At 35.9% G+C, this 21,753-nt stretch overlaps 1 protein-coding gene and 1 long non-coding RNA gene across 2 annotated transcripts; one reads left to right on the forward strand and one right to left on the reverse strand.

The window, feature by feature from the left end:
- Positions 1–17,094: 17,094 nt before the first annotated feature.
- Positions 17,095–18,241, reverse strand: LOC125660966 (uncharacterized). The gene is made up of 2 exons (XR_007364585.2): positions 18,061–18,241; positions 17,095–17,223 (listed from the first exon to the last, which is right to left on the reverse strand). It is a non-coding gene; the product is annotated as an uncharacterized LOC125660966 (long non-coding RNA).
- Positions 18,242–18,408: 167 nt separating this feature from the next.
- On the forward strand, positions 18,409–21,030 carry LOC125660938 (uncharacterized). Its single transcript, XM_048892773.2, has 2 exons — positions 18,409–18,600; positions 19,101–21,030. Exon 2 carries the CDS (start codon positions 19,130–19,132, stop codon positions 20,735–20,737), a length of 1,608 nt encoding a protein of 535 aa, XP_048748730.2. The 5' UTR covers positions 18,409–18,600; positions 19,101–19,129; the 3' UTR covers positions 20,738–21,030.
- Positions 21,031–21,753: the final 723 nt, after the last annotated feature.

Raw genomic sequence — 21,753 nt, forward strand, 5'->3', positions numbered from 1 at the left:
GCAAATAATCTAAAATTTCAAAGTGTACAATACACTATATTTTGACGTGGATATTCTAAAACTTGTACATTGTTTGACTTTTTGAAGTGTTTAAAAACAGCCTTATTCCCATACTCAGACATGCTAGACGTACTGCATTATGTCAATCAACATTCAAACACGTCTATTGTCTTATACTATCAAATATTGTTTTCCATTCATTCATGTTTTGATATCCATTCAAGTTTATTCAGTTTCAATGTTACGCTTCAGACATATTTTAACCCCTCTCCCTTCCGTCCTTGTTTTGGGGCTAATGACACATTTCCGAGACTATTTATAACACCCATTGAGTGCCCAACATAAGATGAATTCAGATGTTTCTCCTAAAACACGTGATCCCTACCACTTAATCACACAGCAAAGCATATCAACTATAAATACATGCAATGGAAGTTACGGAGATTTTAAGTAAATTTCATTCTTTCGGGATTTCAATGGGCTTATATATATATATATATATATATATATATATATATATATATATATATATATGTGTGTGTGTGTGTGTGTGTGTGTGTGTGTGTGTGTGTGTGTGTGTGCGTGCGTGTTTTTTTTTTAGGGTTAATCAAGGTATTCCAAATATGGAGGCATCTTTTAATCAATGCAAATGGCAGCTTACTTCTCGATTTATGACTGCCTGCCTTCTGTTAAGAAATTTCAGGAAGTGAATCATTCATGAAAATGCTTAATAACTGTGTATAGTGTTTGGGTAATTTTACATAGACTGTCAACTAAACTTGTAATTAAAAGTACATAACAGACGGCAGTGCTTTCTTCCTGTAGTCCCATCATGTATAACAGTTTAAGGTTCCACATCAATATTAAGTGACATTTTCTTTTGAATTTATTAAGAGGAGATTGGATTCAGCAAAACGGTCATCTGGAATATAAATGTACATATACAGGTTTTAATAGACACTGTATTTACAGTCATCTGGAATATAAATGTACATATACAGGTTTTACTAGACACTGTATTTACAGTCATCTGGAATATAAATGTGCATATACAGGTTTTAATAGACACTGTATTTACAGTCATCTGGATTATAAATGTACATATACAGGTTTTAATAGACACTGTATTTACAGTCATCTGGAATATAAATGTACATATAAAGGTTTTACTAGACACTGTATTTACAGTCATCTGGAATATAAATGTACATATACAGGTTTTACTAGACACTGTATTTACAGTCATCTGGAATATAAATGTACATATACAGGTTTTAATAGACACTGTATTTACAGTCATCTTGAATATAAATGTACATATACAGGTTTTAATAGACACTGTATTTACAGTCATGAATTTTCATTTTTATGAAGAACACCGTTGATAATTGATCGGATATCGATTATAGCAGGCTACATACGATAGATACACCAGGAATATATCAACACGAGGAAGTTCCTGTATCACGTGTTCCGATGATGTGTCGTGTCAATCCATAGTGATTTCCCCGGCTATCGGTCGCTCTTAAGCTGACTCAAGCTACAAGTAATATACTTAGAGTCACCTTTTCAAAATATTGTACAGCATCATATAAAAAGATTATCTATCTAATACATTGAATCCATATAATTAACCCAACGATATTGAATAGTACATTGCTGATAAAGACTGCAATAGGTTAATGAATTATAATTAAGAATATTGACCTACATTTAACGGACACTTGTTTTAGAATACAACGCAATATAAACTTCGTAAAATGAAACAATGATCAGCATTTATTGAACTGTACCCTTTTAATAATATTAAATCACTAAGGTAAAAAACTAGAATCACTCGGGGGAGGGTATATCTACATTTTTTTCGCTCCTCCAACACCCGAAATATCTACATGTATACTTAGCCAAACGGACTAAACACGTTTTATCTGTTCTAGAGTTAAATATAGAACTAAAATCAACTCCAATACCGGTAAAGCATTATGGTACAAAACTAGTTGATAACCTCATCCTGTAAATAACAAATAACGACAACTCCTGGAAAGTCCACCGATAAATTCATAATACAAAGATATTTAACATTGATATAATATTGCGATATTGCTTCAACAATCTCAAATCTCTAAAGATGTGCACACAACCACAGAACAAGTATTTCTGATGCATGTGAATCTGGCATTGAACTAGATCTATACAATTGTTTGTTCGTTTGAACTTCATGAGAATATTTATAGAATCCTAAATATCCATATGAATCGTTATACTACAATGATCTGCAATGTATGCCTAGAATGATCTTTTCATTTCTTCCTAAAAATGAAGATTAAACATTTAAAAGATTCCTAATTATGGATATCGAACCTCTATGATATCCCTAAATATGGAGACTGAAATTCTACAAGACCGTCTTCATGCAATAATGCATGAAAAGTGAAGATAACAAAGAGTGATCAATCTCATGACTCCTATAAACAAACATCTGGTGTGACGACTAGGAAGGGTTTGGGTTTGCAAAAAAAAAATCAAAAGTAAGTAGTCTTCTTTCACAACCATAATTTGACTCAGAAAAGCTGAAAATAACGAAGATTCATCAATCTCATAACTCCTATCAGCAATACAAAATAGATGGTTGGACAAACACGGACCCCTGGATACAGATGTCTAGGAGGAGTAAGCCCCCCTTACTCATCTGACTTAAATACTTTAGACTCGTGGTTTTCTACATTCTGACCATGATACACATTGACCATGTAATATTTGCGTTATTTCTCTTCAAATGTCTTGTTTACAGTTTTTAGGTCAGCATAAATACCATGTAGGTAGAACAGTAATGTACAAATCGAATATTTCAGTAGATTAATGCATACATAAAAGAAGCTGACCAGGAAGTTTTTATATTCCAATAATTGAAGAAAAATCCGTGAATCTGATTGGCTCTGTGAAAGTCGATTACTATCAAGGATGTTTTCCTATAAAATCGTATCTCGCACTGACAAGAGAAAAACACCCTCGATTCTGAGTGGTTTTCCATAAAAGCTGATAAGTATCAAGGAAGTTTTTGTCAAGAGAGGGAAATGTTTTCTGCACTCAAATGCTAGGAATAGATATCTAGATACAGACACGAACCCTTGATTTCTAGTGTTTTCTAAGGACGCTGACAAGAATCAAGGAAGTTTTTTTTAAGAGAGGGGGATATTTCCTTCAGTTAAACGCTGTAAATAGATATTTTGCCTGTATACAGACAAGAACCCTTGATTTCTAGTGTTTTCTAAGGACGCTGACAAGTATCAAGGAAGTTTTTTTTGTTTCTTAGCGAGGACAATATGTCCTTGACTCAACTATTTGTAAAACAAGTTTGGTATGCATTCAAAGTTTTAAAACAGCTTCTTATTAATTATGACAAAAGGGTAAAAATTTATAACTGATATATTGATATTGTTTTCTTGCAAGAAACCCATTATTGGGAACAACATGTTTTCAAATTTAATTCAAGATGGCAAGGCAAATCCTTGCATTGTTTTTCAGATCCAGCTCATAGTAGGGGCGTGCCAATTCTGATTAAGAAAACCTTTGAATGTGAAATCTTTAATGTACATAGATCAATTGACGGCAGAAAAATTCTTACAAACATAAAACATAATGACAATACTTACTGTCTGGTAAATGTATATGCCCCAAACAATGAAAATGCTCGAACATACTTCTTTAAAAGACTTAAAACCTGGATTATCAAAAATACTCTTGATAGGGACAATATCGTTTTAGTGGGAGATTTTAAATGTGGTCTTTCTTCAGACGACAGACAAAATAGAGACAAAAAATGAAGATAAGAGTTCAAAGTTTTCAATTGATATTTTAAAAGAAATATATCTCAAAGATCTATGGAAAGAACAAAATAATGGAAAAAATGGATATATGTGGTCGACGGGAATGGTAATGCTAAAAGCAGGATAGATTATCTATTTATTTCGAAAAATTTCAATTTGGAAACCCAACAACTCTTCTTTAAAAAGTTGCCGAATTCAAATGGCAATAGGTCAACTGATCATTTAACAATACGTTTTGACTTATCACTGAATATTAACTATCGTGGTCCGGGTTACTGGAAGTTAAACACATCCTTGTTACTGAATACAGATTATATCAAAGGATTTAAAGATTTACTCGCTAGTAATGAAAATGAGTTAAATGTTATTCGTAATGATCAAATGAAATGGGAAAAAAATAAATATTGATAAAAGGTTGTTCTATATCTTTCGCAAAACACAATAGCAATTCACGACGTAATAAAATACACAAACTAGAACAGGAACTAGAAGAAATAGAAAATACAGACTCGCGTCTCATTGATATGAATAGAAAAAGAAAACTAGAATTTGGATTAGGAAATCATTATGAAGAAAAAACAAAAGAGAAAGAATAAAAAGAAAAACCCTTACAGGACAAGCAGAAGATGAGGGACTAGAAGTAGCAGATATCGAAAGCAAATTTTAAGCCATAAAAGTAATGTGGATCAAACGTCTATTTAATTGAAATGCATCACAAAACGACTTGTTTCATTCTTTCCTAAGAAAATACAACATTAACCCAAGTTATATTCTAAGTCTAAGCACAAAAAATAAACAAGAAATTAATTAAGACACTGTTGACAAATATTCCTACATTGTATTGCGAAGTGATCAACTATATCTTAATAAATGAAAGGCTTTACAGAATATCACATTTGTATCGTCCTATGAAATTTTGTCAACCAATTTGATTAAATACAGTCTTTAGGTACAAAAATGACGCTATGTTTCAAAAATTAGATTCAAAGTAAAATAATACATGTAAAAGATCTTTCTGATGAAAACGGAAAATTACTGCGGTTAATTATAACACACACAATGAGAATTAACATAATATACCACGCTTAATTATAACATACACAATGAGAATTAACATAATACACCGCGCTTAATTATAACACACACAATGAGAATTAACATAATATACCACGCTTAATTATAACATACATGCTGTCTGACGTGTTTCATACCGATTGTTAAGGCGTTCTTGGCACACTGATTTTGACTGCGGATAACTCCGTTTACCTGATCAGGATATGGGGCTCACGGCGGGTGTGACCGGTCAACAGGGGATGCTTACTCCTCCTAGGCACCTGATCCCGCCTCTGGTGTGTCCAGGGGTCCGTGTTTGCCCAACTATCTATTTTGTATTGCCTGTAGGAGTTACAAGATTAATCACTGTTCGTTATCTTCACCTTGCATACACAATGAGAATTAACATACTTTATTGTGCTTAATTATAACATACACAATGAGAATTAACATAATTTATTGTGCTTAATTACAACATACACAATGAGAATTAACATAATTGATTGTGCTTAATTACAACATACACAATGAGAATTAACATGATTTACCGCGCTTTATTATAACATACACAATGAAAATTAACATAATTTATTCTGCATAATTATAATATACACAATGAGAATTGATATAATTTATTGTGCTTAATTATAACACACACAATGAGAATTAACATGAATTACCGCGCTTAATTATAACATACACAATGAGAATTAACATAATTTGTCGTGCTTAATTATAACATACACAATGAGAATTAACATAATTTACCGCGCTTTCTTATAACATTCACAATGAGAATTAACATAATTTGGCGTGCTTAATCATAACATACACAATGAGAATTAACATAATTTACCTTGGTTTATTATAACATACACCATGATAATTAACATAATTTAAAAAATGGTGCGGTTTATCGCGATGATATATTACATTGCTGCTATAGATCACTTAAGACGAAATGCTGCGTCTCTTGGAATACTTGTTTCGGAACTGTTTCCTTTGGGACGTGATCGTCCTATTGCTCCAAACTCCCCCAGGCCCCTCGTGTCAAACAGTTGAACTCGACTTAGTCTGGCTTTGTAATTTACTCTTCCTAATATAATGTTTGAAGCGTGAAGCTATTTTCCCTAAGGTTATAACCCCCACCCCCGGTAAAAGAGAATACGAAAGTGCTTAAGTATTGATACTTCTCATGATAGAGAGTTAACAAATTGTCATCATTGTTACACTCAAAGTTTTGTGTCATAAGCCCTAAACTTAGCATCGAACAAACCCCTCTCCAGTGGAGGATCCAGAATTTGTTGTAGTTGTGAGGCCTTCACCCACCACCAGAATAAACTTGGGTTTTACTGGAATAAAATTTCTTGACATCCAAATAAAATAACTGTTCCCAATCTTGAAATCCCTAAATAATGTGCATCATGGGTAAGTGTGCTTTTCCTTTTTCACCACAAAATCTTCTCCCAGTTTCTTAAATCATTAAGGGGCTGTACAATAAAAAAAAGACCTTGTTCTGTTTATCCAAGCTAAAATCTAATATTCAGAAACGGTATAAAACAAGACGTGTTCTTAAGTTATATACTCCACCATTAATGCGAATTATCAAATGTATTAGTTTGGTCATTCTTTTATTGACGTAACTATCGCATGTAGACAAGTAACGATAGTGCCACACAGACATTGCTATAATGTTGTTAACTTTCTTAAAACTCATAGGACAAACGTGAAGATTTGCAGAATAATTCAGATTATTGTCAGATTAGTGTGCTAATAGCATATGTCACCTGTATGATCCGATGCTCGGGTATTATTTTTGTACCTAATTACTTTAAAGCAGATTAATTGGTTTTTAATGTCATTAACTTTCCCTTACGTTTATGCTTGAAAACATTTGCATGTAAAAGAAAACAGTGAAACGTTTATTTGAAATAGTAAATGATAGTATGAACGCATAGATTTGCGTCAATAAATAGTCTTAACTGGTCATGGGACTGTGACTTGAAATAGCCCCGTGAATGTTGTTTGTAAACACTGATTTGAAATCAAATAATTTTGGTTAAAGCATGTAAAGTAACGTATGACATGCCACACAACCTCATAGATACTTATGTGCGAGGATTTAACAAGCGTTTATACAAGGCGAAAAAAATGGTCGCAATTCGGACCATATGACTTTAGACAAAAAAACTAAAATGAAATATGGAAATGGAATAGCTCTGCATTAAATAGAAAATACAACAAAAGTAATTCTTACCCAATACAGAAATACTCTGTTGTAGCGAATTTCTACGGACACTCTGTAAAAATTCGCTATAAGCGAATGTTACTAAGATATTGAGTACGCGTAAGAGAGAGAGAGAGAGAGAGAGAGAGAGAGAGAGAGAGAGAGAGAGAGAGAGAGAGATGACACTAGTCCTGTACATGCATGTTACTAAGAAAGTAAAAACAAAAGATGCATACACTTAAAGCACTAGATAGTGGTCTGTTAAAATAATGATATTTTCATATTAAAGATATTTTAAATTGAAATTTATCAATCTATCTAAGGCGACGACAACGAACAGTGATCAACCCCACAACTCCCACAAGCAATACAAAATAGATAGTTGGGCAAACACGGACCCCCGGACACACCAGAGGTGGGATCAGGTGCCTAGGAGGAGTAACCATACCCATTTAAACTTATATTTCTTATGCAGAATATATGTTTTTCTGCAATAATTGCTACATTCACCATTTAATATCAATATCTTTGCCTATATCCCTAAAAATATAATTATCTTGCTGATTAGCTCAGTAGGTTGGCATGTCAACTGCTGAACTGTAGATAACGGATTTGTCATGTCAACTGCTGAACTGTAGATAACGGATTTGTCATGTCAACTGCTGAACTGTAGATAACGGATTTGTCATGTCAACTGCTGAACTGTAGATAACGGATTTGTCATGTCAACTGCTGAACTGTAGATAACGGATTTGTCATGTCAACTGCTGAACTGTAGATAACGAATTTGTCATGTCAACTGCTGAACTGTAGATAACGGATTTGTCATGTCAACTGCTGAACTGTAGATAACGGATTTGTCATGTCAACTGCTGAACTGTAGATAGCGGGTTTGTCATGTCAACTGCTGAACTGTAGATAACGGATTTGTCATGTCAACTGCTGAACTGTAGATAACGGATTTGTCATGTCAACTGCTGAACTGTAGATAACGGATTTGTCATGTCAACTGCTGAACTGTAGATAACGGATTTGAGCAATTGACATGTTAACCAACTCAGCCAACAAGGTAGATAATTGAATTTTCGAAAAAAAAAATTCGCAACCGAGAATCCCGTGAATATCTGGGTTAAAATAGGTCCTCAGCATCCCCTTGCTTGTCGTAAGAAGCGACTAAATGAGGCGGTCATTCGGACGAAACCGCAAAAAAACCGAGGCCTCGTGTCGCAGCAGGTGTGACATTATAAAAATCCTTCACTGTTCTTAGGCCCTAACCGCTGAGTATAGACCTACATTGTGCAGCCTTACACTGGCAATGGTGACGTCTCCAGCCTTACACTGGCAATGGTGACGTCTCCATGAGAAAAATCAATATAGAATCAATCAATTGATCAAGACCATTTCTTTAAAAATCACATTACTATATATACTAAAACTGTATTTTGGACCAAATCAAATAAATGTGTAAGCTTTCAATTTCAAAATATGCTACATTTATATCACATTGCATTACAATCATTTGTGATGTGCCATTCCTTCTTTAAATCATCCCATTCAGTAAGGAACAACGTTACATTAGGAACTTCAGAGAGAGAGAGAGAGAGAGAGAGAGAGAGAGAGAGAGAGAGAGAGAGAGAGAGAAAGAGAGAGAGAGAGGCGGTAAATTAAAATAATATTAGGCATTGGGGTGTTATATAGTAGCTTTTCCCCCGAGCTATCTTTCCCCCGGTAAAAATGGCTATATAGTACCCCCCCTCACCCACGGAAAATGACTATATAGTAGATCTCCCCCGACGGAAATTTAGTTACACAAATAAGAATTTATCGTACGAGTAATCGAAATTAACACAAATTAAAGCTTTTCATACAGATAGTGGAGTAAAACTTAAATTATACAGCTCTATTCTCTGTCTAGCCCTGATTCTAAAACACCGCTACTTAAAACACGTATTGATAAAATGATAAAAAAAAAAACAAACGATACTGGCAATTTTGAACAATTTGGATGCATCAATTTGCTCTCAACTGCGCTTTGAAGATCATCCGGAATTCAAAGGTGTCTTCATGCTGAATTTTCAATGCTTATTTAGATCACGTGATTTTGAAAGGCATCAAAGGTGTTGTTTAGAAAGAAAAATCATTAGTTTAACAGAAACCCTTCCTTGTTCCTACTGACCAATGTTTATACAACTGATATGAATATAGCACTTACTTTTAGTGTCTTCGCGGCTAGTCCCAACGTTAGATTTTTTTAGTAGGGGTAGGACCTCTCCCCCCTTTTCCAACAAATTGTGAGTAAAACTCCACATTTGGCTTCCCCAATCTATATATAAATACGAAGCATCCAGAGGAATCCTTAACATTCCAACAGAATGCAGATCCGACCTTTTATTCATTTATTTATTTTTGTTGGATAAGATATTCCAATAACTTTTCAACCAATAAAAAAAACGTGTAACATATAAAATTAAATGATATATATATTTGCACCCCCCCCCCCCAATGTTGAACGCCCTGCGAAAATTGGGTCTATACTTAAAATATTTGGACCCCTGAAAATATTACCTGGATCCACCCCTAACTTTGGTTGGTTTCGTTATGTTCCTACGTAGGCCTAGGCTCGTTTCGATTTTGTTTGGTGGTATTGCAGATGCCCTAATGATCAATATATACAACCGGAAAAAATGACCAAAGTGTCAAAAGAACGGCCTCAAACCATTTGTTTCATCTAAAAATTCGAAGTAAACATGTTTGAGATTGATTGATTTTATCTTGCTTAACGTCGCATATGGAGACATCACCAAGACCGGTGAAGGGCTTCAAATTCAGACCTTTGCTCGGCGCTTACGGTTATTGGGCATTGAGGGTTGCGTGCCACACCTACTGAGACACGGGTCATCCGTTTTTGAGGTCATCTCCGAGGACCCGAGACATTCACAACTGATGCCGAGCTTTTAGGGATGGAACTGTCATTACCTGTTTTAACGACTTAAGACTGTCGCGGCTGGGATTCTCTCTCTCTCTCTCTCTCTCTCTCTCTCTCTCTCTCTCTCTCTCTCTCTCTCTCTCTCTTTCTTTATATCTATCTATCTATATATATATATATGCGTGTGTCTGTGTTTTGGGGGTTTAGGGGTGGATGTGAGTGTGTTCAGGGGTGGATTCAGGGATTGCGGTTACGTGGGCGCCACTTTATGAGGCAGTGCGTTCAGTACAAAGCCCTGGTGGAGTTTAGGGGGCGAAGCCCTCGGAAGCTCCTGGATTTTACAGATTTATAGGTCTTGAAATATGTCTCCTATTTAGTCATTTGTACTATTTTCTATCATTTTTGATAAGGTGAAATTAAAAAAAAAGAAATGACGCAAATTTTAAGGGTTTTTAAAAAAAATTCAGTTCTCCCATTAAAATATTTCAAGAAATCAAAAGAATTTATCATTTATCATTTATTTCTCCGGGTGTGGAAGAAATTATTACTTCTTTTATCGTTTAGTACATTTCTCTAAACAAGATGCCACGATTTACCTTAAATTTGAATTTGATTTTTTTTTTGGGGGGGGGGGGGCTGCGCCCCTGGTGTTTTCTTTTACATGTGTACTATGGGATTAATTTAATTGTTTTTATTATGATTTCGTATGTTTTATACTTTCTCAGTAATACTGCAAAGCATATCGCTAAATTTTGTCTCTATGAAAATACATGGATCTGTATTCAAACTATCGGTAACATACATTTTTCGATACTCAAATCTATGCAATATCAATATTTATTCTTCAAAGCCCCATTGGCTTTCCATAGTCTGTTTTCTAAAATCAAAACCAAAAACATGAGTGGGTAGCCCTGTTATGGGAAAGATTTACTATATAGTAGTGTTTCACCCTTAATTGGGGAACGGCTACTATATATCCTTTTTTCCGGGGGGGGGGGGGGTGGTGGTAATCTACTATTGTAGAGAGGCTACTATGGGGAAAGGCTATCATTTAGCAATTTTTCAGGGGGGATCTACTATGGAAGAAAGCTACTATATAGTCATTCTCTGTGTGTGTGGGGGGGGGGGGTTACTATGGGAGAAAGGCTACTATGGGGTAGAGGTTACTATATCGCGATTTTTCAGGGCGGGGTCTACTATGGGTGAAAGGCTATTAAACAACAGAGGTAGAGCGCATTGGCGGTGGTTTTGGTATCGGGTGTGGCCAAAATGGTCAGTGATGAAATGTGTAAACAATCGAACATTTTTGACTTCTTGGTCATTATAATTTCATTCCTTTTCAAGTTTGGTACTAAGCACCCTTGGGACGGGGATGGGGGCAGATATTGTAAATTTTTAAAGTATCTGCAATCTCCTCCTTCAAGGCGGAATTAAAGTTTTCATAATTTGACTTTTTTTTTCAAAATTCTTCTTTATTATTTACAACCACTTATGTAAATAAAATAATACATAGTCATGTAGAGCAAAAAGATTTACCAACTCTACCACACTTGTATGTTTAATTATCTACAAAGCGGAGTCAAACTTGATAAATGTGGTGTTTATGTGTGAAATCGGTTTGCCTGACCCGATCCCGTGATTTACAGTTCACCAGATGACATGCAAACCTAGCTGGACAATTCAATTTTCAAAAGGAACAGAACAAATATTGCCGATATTTATGTTTGCATCCATGTTGTGAAAGGCAGTCAGCGGAGTAGTATACATTCTTCAGCCCAGTCCCAGCCACTGTATCACAGAAAAAGACGAGAGTCAGCCCGCGGTCAGACTGACCCCAGCATACCCCTGTCCCGGGGAAACCATGCGTGACGTCGAGTGCCTGTAAACAGGAAGCGGGTATCGAGACTCCCACACCCCCATGACATAGGATAGAGATGTGTTAAGATATTTTTATCTACATGTATCGAGCCACCTTGATTACACTACAGTGTGTCGCTAATGTCGCTCTTTTTTTTTACTCGACTATGTTAAATACACATATACAGTACACGACGCGAGTTTTATACGCCCCGCCCTGCACTATCTGATTAAAATCAGATCCTATGATCCGCTCCTTAGTGCAGCGATCTACGTGAGCGGATCATAGGGTCTAATTTTAATCAGATTACACCGTGGATACCATTCCGTGCCCCACGGTGTATATTATCTACCAATACATACAGCATCCTGGGACCTTTTTGTGGCTATCAGCGCCTTGCAGGGGGCGTGAAAATTTACAGCAGGCTAAATAATCATATCATAATCAAGGTGGAATCAAAAAAATATATCAATTGTTTCAGGATATAAATATGGTTTTTCCAGACTTTTTTGAGACAATTCCAACGATACAAAAAAAAAAAAAAAAAACTGTATACGTATGTTTGTGGGGAAAAAAACCTGGTTTTTAAAATTTTATTTTCAAACCCTAATCCCGTTCATTATTGCTTAAATTCACTGTTTAACAATAATAGTAATACTTATGAGTAATGCGGCAATCTCTGTTTTGAATGCAAATTAGTATTCAGTAAAGGAAAAACATGCTACATGTAATATGGATATTGAATAATTATGGATGTGGTCTCTCTCTCTCTGACAAGTGTTTAGGTACATTTGATTCAAAATAGAAATTACAGCAATGTCGATGATTAACAAACTGGAATGAATTTATAACAGAAGCATCAAAACTTGTCCATCAGAAGGGCCTGGTTAATACAATGATTTAAGTATAACTAGTATATGTTCATACACATTCTGGGGACTTTTGTCACAATAGAACTAAATTACGGGTAGCAAGTCCCGGTATTTCAAATTAACAAAAGTGCTCGACTTCTTGTAGAAAGTGTGAAATTGGGTCGGTACAAGATACACGTTATGCAATGTACACGTATTACACACATTTCGTTAGAAGTCATATACTTGTGTTGATTTCAAATACATCTTTCACACATTTCGCTAGAAGTCAAACACATGTGTCGATTTCAAATACCCGAATTTGCTGACCACCAATAGTTTTATTGTGGCGAAAGTTCTTTGAATTTGCATGGAACATACAAGTTATACACAAGTCATTGTAATAGGCATAGATAATATCATTACTTAATTTTCAATGTATCGGGGGGGGGGGCGGGGGGGGGGTTGTAGCTTAGCTGTACAACTGTAGCTATCCGAAAAAAAATATCTTGACAGACCGGCTACCTCAACAAACGAAATCATTTCAAAGCTGTGAGTTTTCGGGTCGTATGGGGCTTTAATCAATATTTGAAGGTATGTTTGGACACAAATATAGTGGGAAAATATGTTAAGAACTTTTTATATTAAATTTTTGAGACAGGAACACAAGAATACAACGATAACGATATCAGGCCTCAACCGTGCGCAGCTTTTAATTCTATGCGCCGTAGATCGAAGGTTTTTATAGGGGGTGGATCTGTAGCTTTCTGTTCCGTCAAACTATTTTACAGAGAGCTACAGTTACGCAGCCAATACCAAAACTGCAAGAAAGTGTTATTCTGTTTGAATTAGTTTTCCTGGACCACACACCAGAATTATCTGGCTACCAAAGTTGTCTATGTGACTCGTCTATAACGCATGGCCTACAAAAACAGTCAAGACATTTGGATTTTCCCAACAGTTCGTTTAAAAGGTAGTACTCTACATCGTCATAATGGCTGATTTCCTTAAAAAACATGGATGAAAAAATCGATATCAGCAATATTTGTGTTTTCCTTTTCCATTAAAATACCTAGCCGAGTAGCTCAGTAGGTTTGAATACCGACTGCTGAACTGTAGGTCGCAGGTTCGAGTCCAGCAGGGGTTTTAATTTTTTTTTCAGATTACCTTCTACTAAAACTGTATTTTTTGACAAAATAAAGTAAATTTGAAAATTTTCAACTTCAAAATATTGTTGTACATATCCTCCACTTTTCATCTACATCAAATTTCTCTGGTGTAGCGAACCTCCTAACAAAATAATCGGTCCAGACGAAGAATTCTTTCTTCCGAATCTGGATCCCAATTTCAACCATTATACGCAAGAAAGAGCCCTTATAACGGCTAATTTCTCTTCCGATAAGTTGACAGCCACATGTACTTTTGTCGACATGTGTCGAGGGAAAATTACGCGTAGAAATTTTCAACCGAGTGTTAACAAAATTTCATAAACATACAGTGTATTAACAATCCATAATAATTATCATCAATCGTACCCGTTCCTAAGCATAACCTACTATATACTCTAAAATAATTCGTGTGATTGTGTAAACTTCACTACTATTATTGTGTGATCAAAACCGGTTCCCTTTCGAGGTGGTTTACGCAGTAAGCATCAAAATATAGCACGGACGCCTCGATCACCAGGTAAGATTAATAAGGCATACACAAAGACTAGTAACTAAATGTTCATCTATTTCTAGCATCAAATCTGAAGTTAAATTCCTCCTGAAAAAAAAAAAGTTGTTGTTTAAATTATCTGATCTTCAAGACCCTAGATCGTGTACATTTATATGTTTGTGACTAGATCGTGTACATTTATATGTTTGTGACGGAGGGGGTGGAGTGCTAGTCGTCGTCCACTCAAACTGCTTACCCCCCCCCCCCCTCCCAACTTCAATTTCTTAAATGGGGCTGTGGTCGCTGCATGAATTGAATTCTTAACTTTAAAGCTTATATATTACATGTCCATTCGTCTCACATTCATTCACTGCTAAAATCAAAATTAAGCGAGACACTCAATATAATGATCGTCATTAAAATTGTGGCACCCCCCTTCCCCTCAATTGTTGTGGTCTGCATTCACTATGGAAAGGTGTGTAACATCGGTCAAATACTAGTTCATGAAAATCATTTAATAGACAAAAATAATTCAACAACTTTCATTTAAGTCTCCTCTGTTCATCTGCTATCGTTTATCAACATTCCTAATTTCGATCTTAAGTCATTTTTAATTTCTGTAGTAAATTCATTTTTAGTTTAAATATATGAAAATAATAAAAGTTCTACTGAATCTATAATATCGAGAGAGAGAGAGAGAGAGAGAGAGAGAGAGAGAGAGAGAGAGAGAGAGAGAGAGAGAGAGAGAGAACACCGGTAATCATTGGTTATAATACTAGATAAAACCCCGCGGGAAATCACAAATATTGCATAGGGAAGGACTTTTTTGATGCGTGTTTGCGCACATGTATTGAATGAAAAATATCTTTAATTGAAATGAATTTAAAAACAATTGATGAATAATTGCGTGCATTAGTTCTGTTATATTTATTGATATCATATACAATAAATAAAACTTCATTATTGGGAAGTCACTTGAAGCTCCAAATCAAATGTTCCTTATATAACAAAAATGATTTGTCTCCGTGTTGGGTATTTGTTAATGATTTTACTAGTCTAAGGCTATTGCAATCCGCAGTGTCGGATTCAAGAGGCTAAAATCTTCAAATTAAAGGAACGTTGTGATCTTTCATTGAGCAAAAATAAACAATAAAATAAGTACCAATTTCTTCTACGCCAGGAGAAATAAATAAATCTTCTGATTTATTGAATAACTTTTATTGGGGGACCTTTTTTGTTTACAAAAACTATTAAAATAAGTGTCATTTTATTAATTTGCGTCATTTTATTAATTTTACCTTGTCAAAATGACAGAACACAGTAAAAATCACAACATAGGAGACATATTTCTAGCTCTGTAAAAATCAGGAGCTCCCGGGGTTCCCCCACCCCCGGGCTTCATCTTGTGCCCACTGGAGGTCTCAAGGCGGCCCCAGACCCCCTGCCTCACAAAGTTACATCTCCCCCTAATCGTAATTCCTGGATTCGCCCTGATCCTTCATGACGAATAGTTGACAAAAGACAACATGAACGGTCATTCATAATTTCGAAATTTTGTATTGTACTGCTGTACTGTAAACAGTGGCCTGATTCCTTGGACACTGTCTGGTAGTGTAGATGTACAACCTTATTTCCGTAAAATGTTTTAACTTTAAAGTTATAAGGCGCAGACTTTCCAGAAAGTCCCAAACCTTTCTATATACGACATGTTAGACAGTTTTCGACTTATTACTTAATTTCATGTTCTTTGTCATCACAAAATATTATCAACCAGAAAAAAGTACTTTTGTGATTTTCCATGTGTTTGTACATACTGGTAACTGTTGATAAAGCATTACAAAAAGTCGTAATAGGGACTTCTATAATTAAGGGGGAAATTTAAGAACATCGAAAAATATCAGATGACTATCGTAATAAAATAATTAATCGACGTGTCACAGATCGTTGGTCTCGGAGAGGGTGGGGGGTGTCGTTCGTAGAAGTTCTCATCAAATGATAAATATGTGGCTAGTCAGAAGTATTGTGAGCATAACTAACACTGAACACCTACACAATTGTATGCTGATCATGCATCACTTCTTGACTTGCCGGAAAGGTCCGCCTCCGAGAATATACGATTGCTTGTTGACTTAAGCGTCTATTGTGATGCTTCATTCTGAAATTTTCCATTTGGCTGATTCAAGACTAAAATCACGAATTAAAAAAAACAACAACAAATAAACGAAGAGGCATATGTTATTGATTCAAAAACTATGGAAACTTATTTATTCTGCAAGATCAAAACCAAGCATCGATAAAACTGAATTTACTCCATAATGTAAAAAAAAAAAAAACTGGTTTAGATACGCCAAAGCGTCTTCGCCACTGTAGTCATATTTCTCCTATTTCGGGGTAGTTTTGTAAATGTCAAGCGTTTGAGGAGGGGCCAAACACTAACTACTAACAAAGTTAATGTCGTGCGTTTGACGCCACCACAGCACCAGCGGGACTCGAACTAGCGACGGGGCCTCCGTGGCGTAGTGGTTAGAGCATCACGCTCAAAATCACACGACCTCTCACCTCTGGTCGGCGAGGGTTCGAAACTGAAAAATTGTCGAGTGCAGAGGAAAATATCATCGAACTCGCGACTTCCTTGTCATGAATCAACTCTGACCACTGAGGTCACGTGATCAGCTAGATAATAACACATCTAGTCTGGAAATGATTCTTTATTTCAATGATTCTATAATGTTTGAGGTGTCTTCAATTCTTTGTGCACTGGTATGTAGGGCGGGGCTTTTTCATGGACCCCTCAGAAGACATTCCTCCAGAAATCAAGCTTCCTGAAAAAGAAGAAGAGAATTATCAATAATTACTGTATTAATGATCATTTCCTGTAGCGCTAGACAGGATGTGATATGAATACGTAAACCATTTTACAAGCCCCATCCCCCTTTCTAAATCTGTCCAGGACTCCTAAATGGAACCGCCGCTGTGACCTAGAAGCTCTGCTTTCGCCCTGCATGCGAAAGGTCGGGGTTCGAATCTCGGTAGCGACATACCTAAATCGTTAAAGAACCCTCACTGCTCAATGACCGTAAGCGCAGAGTATCGGCCTGGATTTAAAGCCCTTCACGAGTCTTGGTGATGTCTTCATATTAGTGAAAAATTATCGAGAGAGACGTTAAGCAATATACAATCAATCAATCGATCCTAAATGGAAGTAATCTAAATTTGTTTAGGACTCCTAAATCGAAATAATCTGTTACTCGTCTTAATAAAAGAAGAAACCAAGCAGAGGGGCGTGGTCAGACTTCCCGATGTCCTGTATCTGCTGACTCCACACCTGGCATTAATTTATAAAGTTTCTCTTGACCTACATCTTTCCGAAAATAAAGCGATAATTATTTCTCCTAGAAATATACTACCTGATCGTATACGGCAAAACTTTAGATATCAAACCACACCAAACTCAAGTGTCAGGATTTGTAGATTGAAAATGTTTAAAATAACAATAATTCCCCCACCGCTTCTAGAATGTGAAAGTTAGCCGTCACGTGATGGAGAAACCTTTCCTATCTATCAGTTGACTAAACACGTTTACATTTCAATACATTTATTTACAAATGCAAAACATTGCTAATTTACAAACAACAACTGTTGTAGTTATATATACGCACATTTACATAGAAGTTTTTTTTCCCTCGGTCAATTCATTGTTACCGCTAAACAACGACCCGAGTGGGACACAAACTGGTGTAAATATTCTCATATCTGAACATTATAGTTTTACAGCTGTTCGCCCTTTCAAGTCGAAAATGAAATTCACAGAGTATTAATTATGAAAAGGTCAAATAAACAGCTGTGGCGGATCTAATGGGAAAAGCTGGGTAGCTGCTACCACCACCTAAACTATTTTTGATCCGCCCCTAAACAGGTTACTGATTTGTTTGTTTAAAGACAACTTAATTTTGTATGTGTATTTCATAAATACCCTCTCCGTTATAAATGTATTGTTTACATTAGAAAGTTTGAGTGGCTATGCAAATGAAGTTTGGTTTATTTGGATAAATGATCGCATTTCCCGTTTAAATCACATGACAGGGCGGAAGGTCTACATATATAATGTAGCTGGGCCCGCACATTAAATTCACTCATCATCATCAGGTCGACATACCAGGAAGAGGCGGCTGTACAGAGGACATTTTGGATATTTACAGGTTAGACACCATTATTTTACAATACGCATTGTACAGCAACTAAAATGTTAGAAATGTATTGGAAAATTATTTTGAATAAAAATATGCTTACTATTGAGCATCTAAATTCCATGTATTTCAGAGCACAGGGGAGGGGGTATCGATCTATATTATACATTTCATGATCTTAATATATTAAACATTTCATCTATGATAAATAAATAAATAAAAAGAAATCAGGCTTTATATCATATTTTAATTTATCAAAATTAAAATGATGTCTCGCCAATTCTGTAGAAATTAACTCATTCTTCCGTTGTGTATATTTCCTGTGTGCTACAAACAAAACTTCTGACACCTAGACATCTATTTCTTATGTTGTGTAATACGAATATGACGTTTTGAAGTCAAATTGGAAGATGTGTTCTTAAATCGAGATAAAACCTCGATACATTGTTTATTAACAACAAAACAGCACTTACTCTAAATATTTTGTTTTAACAATTTTTTTTCATTGACAGCTAACTACTCGTGATCCCTGACCCTAGAGATGGACCCGCGTGCTCAGGACGTCCTACTGTGTGACCTCTGTGAAACTGACCCCCTACAGTATCTCTGTGAACATTGCGATATCAATCTTTGTACTAACTGTGTCAGTAAACATCTCTCAGATTCCTCTAAAAAACACAAAATCGCACCCTATCATTTACACAGAAAGTTTACTCCTAAATTCTCAAAATGTCTGAAACACGCCGACAAAGATTGCGAACTGTACTGTGAGAGCTGTCACATTCCTGTCTGCTCTACCTGCATCTCCTCAGGTAAACACAAAGGTCACGATATATCAGATATTCTGGAAAAACTCGGCTCTAAAAAACAACGCATAGAAAAAGATTTAGAAGAACTCGAGAAGAAAATTTACCCCCGATATACGGAAATTTCCTCCGCTGTCCAAACTGAGAAAGCCGAAGCACAAACGAATTACGGAAAACTGGCCACAACTGCTGACCAACAAGGAGAAGTCTGGCATCGCGAGGTCACCGACATTGTCAACAAACGGAAAGCAGACATTGTAGAGACAAAAACTAAACATCTCTCTCTATTAGATAAACAAGCAGATGAAATCACGCACAGAATGACTGAAATCAACCAGGCCATTCTAGAAATGAAAAACATCCTGGACACCAACGACATCTCCTTAACATCAACTTACAAATCTAGAAATAATGAATTCAATAAACTGCCTCCTACAATCAAAGTTACATTACCAAGCTTATCTACTCCAACAATTAACACAGAAAAACTTAACGAGATGTTTGGTTTATTAACTTCACTCTCCGTTACAACAGTCAAACCACTGCTAGCTGAACCGCGACTTACCGCCGCCATAGACACTGGGTATGAATATCTACACAGTGTTAGCTGTCTGAGTGAAGATCAAGTCTGGACATGCGGGGATAACAAAACCATGAAGCTCCTCAACCTCCAGAGTAAACTACTGACATCAATAAAAACCAAGTCAGGGAACACACCAATAGACATAGCAGTGACACAGGACGGATATCTTGTTTATACTGACTCTTGGAATAACACTGTGAACTTAATTAAGAATAAAAAGATACAGACCGTGATCAGACTACAGGGGTGGAGACCTCGCAATGTCTGCTGTACCACGGGTAACGACCTTCTGGTTACCATGACCAGTGATGATCTCAAACAATCCAAAGTCGTGCGTTACTCCGGCTCCACAGAGACACAAAGCATTCAGTTTGATGATCAGGGTCGTCCTCTCTACTCATCTGGTGGCATTAAATACCTCAGTGAGAATAGGAACCTGGATATCTGTGTGGCTGACTGGGACGCTAGTGCAGTAGTGGTGGTCAATCAGTCAGGAAAACTCCGATTTAGATACACTGGTCATCCCTCTAATACCGAGCAATCATTTTATCCATACGGCATCACTACAGACAGCCAGAGTCACATCCTGACAGCAGACCGCTACAATCACCGTATCCACATCCTAGATCAGGACGGACAGTTCCTCCGCTACATTCACTGTGATTTAGAACGTCCAGTAGGTTTATGTGTGGACATTAAAGACAACCTCTTTGTGGCTGAGTGGGGCACAGTTAAAGTTAAGAAAATCCAATATCTATAAACACAGTGTTAATTACACAGCTCTACAGTGTTAATTACATCTATCAAAATGGTGTTAATTTCACATCTCCAGTGTTAATTATACATGTACAAGGTTCTGTGTTGATTACCGATGTTAATTACAGTCCTGTGTTGATCACAGCTGTGTTAATTGCACCAGTGTTTGGGATTTGTATTTAACGCCTGCATTGACATTAAATGTGTGTTTGTTTATGAGTGTTTGATTGAACTTTATTTTGTTTGTTATCTGTGTTATGTTTCAATGTATATATTATAGATAAACATGATTTAGTGTACAGTATTACATTATTACTGTCAGTATAGATAGATAAACATGATTTAGTGTACAGTCTTACATTATTACTGTCAGTACAGATAGATAAACATGATTTAGTGTACAGTCTTACATTATTACTGTCAGTACAGATATATAAACATGATTTAGTGTACAGTCTTACATTATTACTGTCAGTACAGATAGATAAACATGATTTAGTGTACAGTCTTACATTATTACTGTCAGTATAGATAGATAAACATGATTTAGTGTATAGTCTTACATTATTACTGTCAGTACAGATAGATAAACATGATTTAGTGTACAGTCTTACATTATTACTGTCAGTACAGATAGATACACATGATTTAGTGTACAGTCTTACATTATTACTGTCAGTACAGATAGATACACATGATTTAGTGTACAGTCTTACATTATTACTGTCAGTACAGATAGATAAACATGATTTAGTGTACATTCTTACATTATTACTGCCAGTACAGATAGATAAACATGATTTAGTGTAGTCTTACATTATTACTGCCAGTACAGATAGATAAACATGATTTAGTGTACAGTCTTACATTATTACTGAGTACTTACTTAGATATGTAGTACTGTAACAGAGAGTGACCACAAACGTCCGGCCTCCTTCAAAGATCTTCAGATACAAGGTCACAGTCTTCTGTTTATCACGTCAATAAACAATACGTATCTCAATCTCCACAATTCTACAA

The sequence above is a fragment of the Ostrea edulis genome, chromosome 8, assembly GCF_947568905.1.
Source record: "Ostrea edulis chromosome 8, xbOstEdul1.1, whole genome shotgun sequence".
NCBI classification, from domain to species: Eukaryota; Metazoa; Mollusca; class Bivalvia; order Ostreida; family Ostreidae; genus Ostrea; species Ostrea edulis.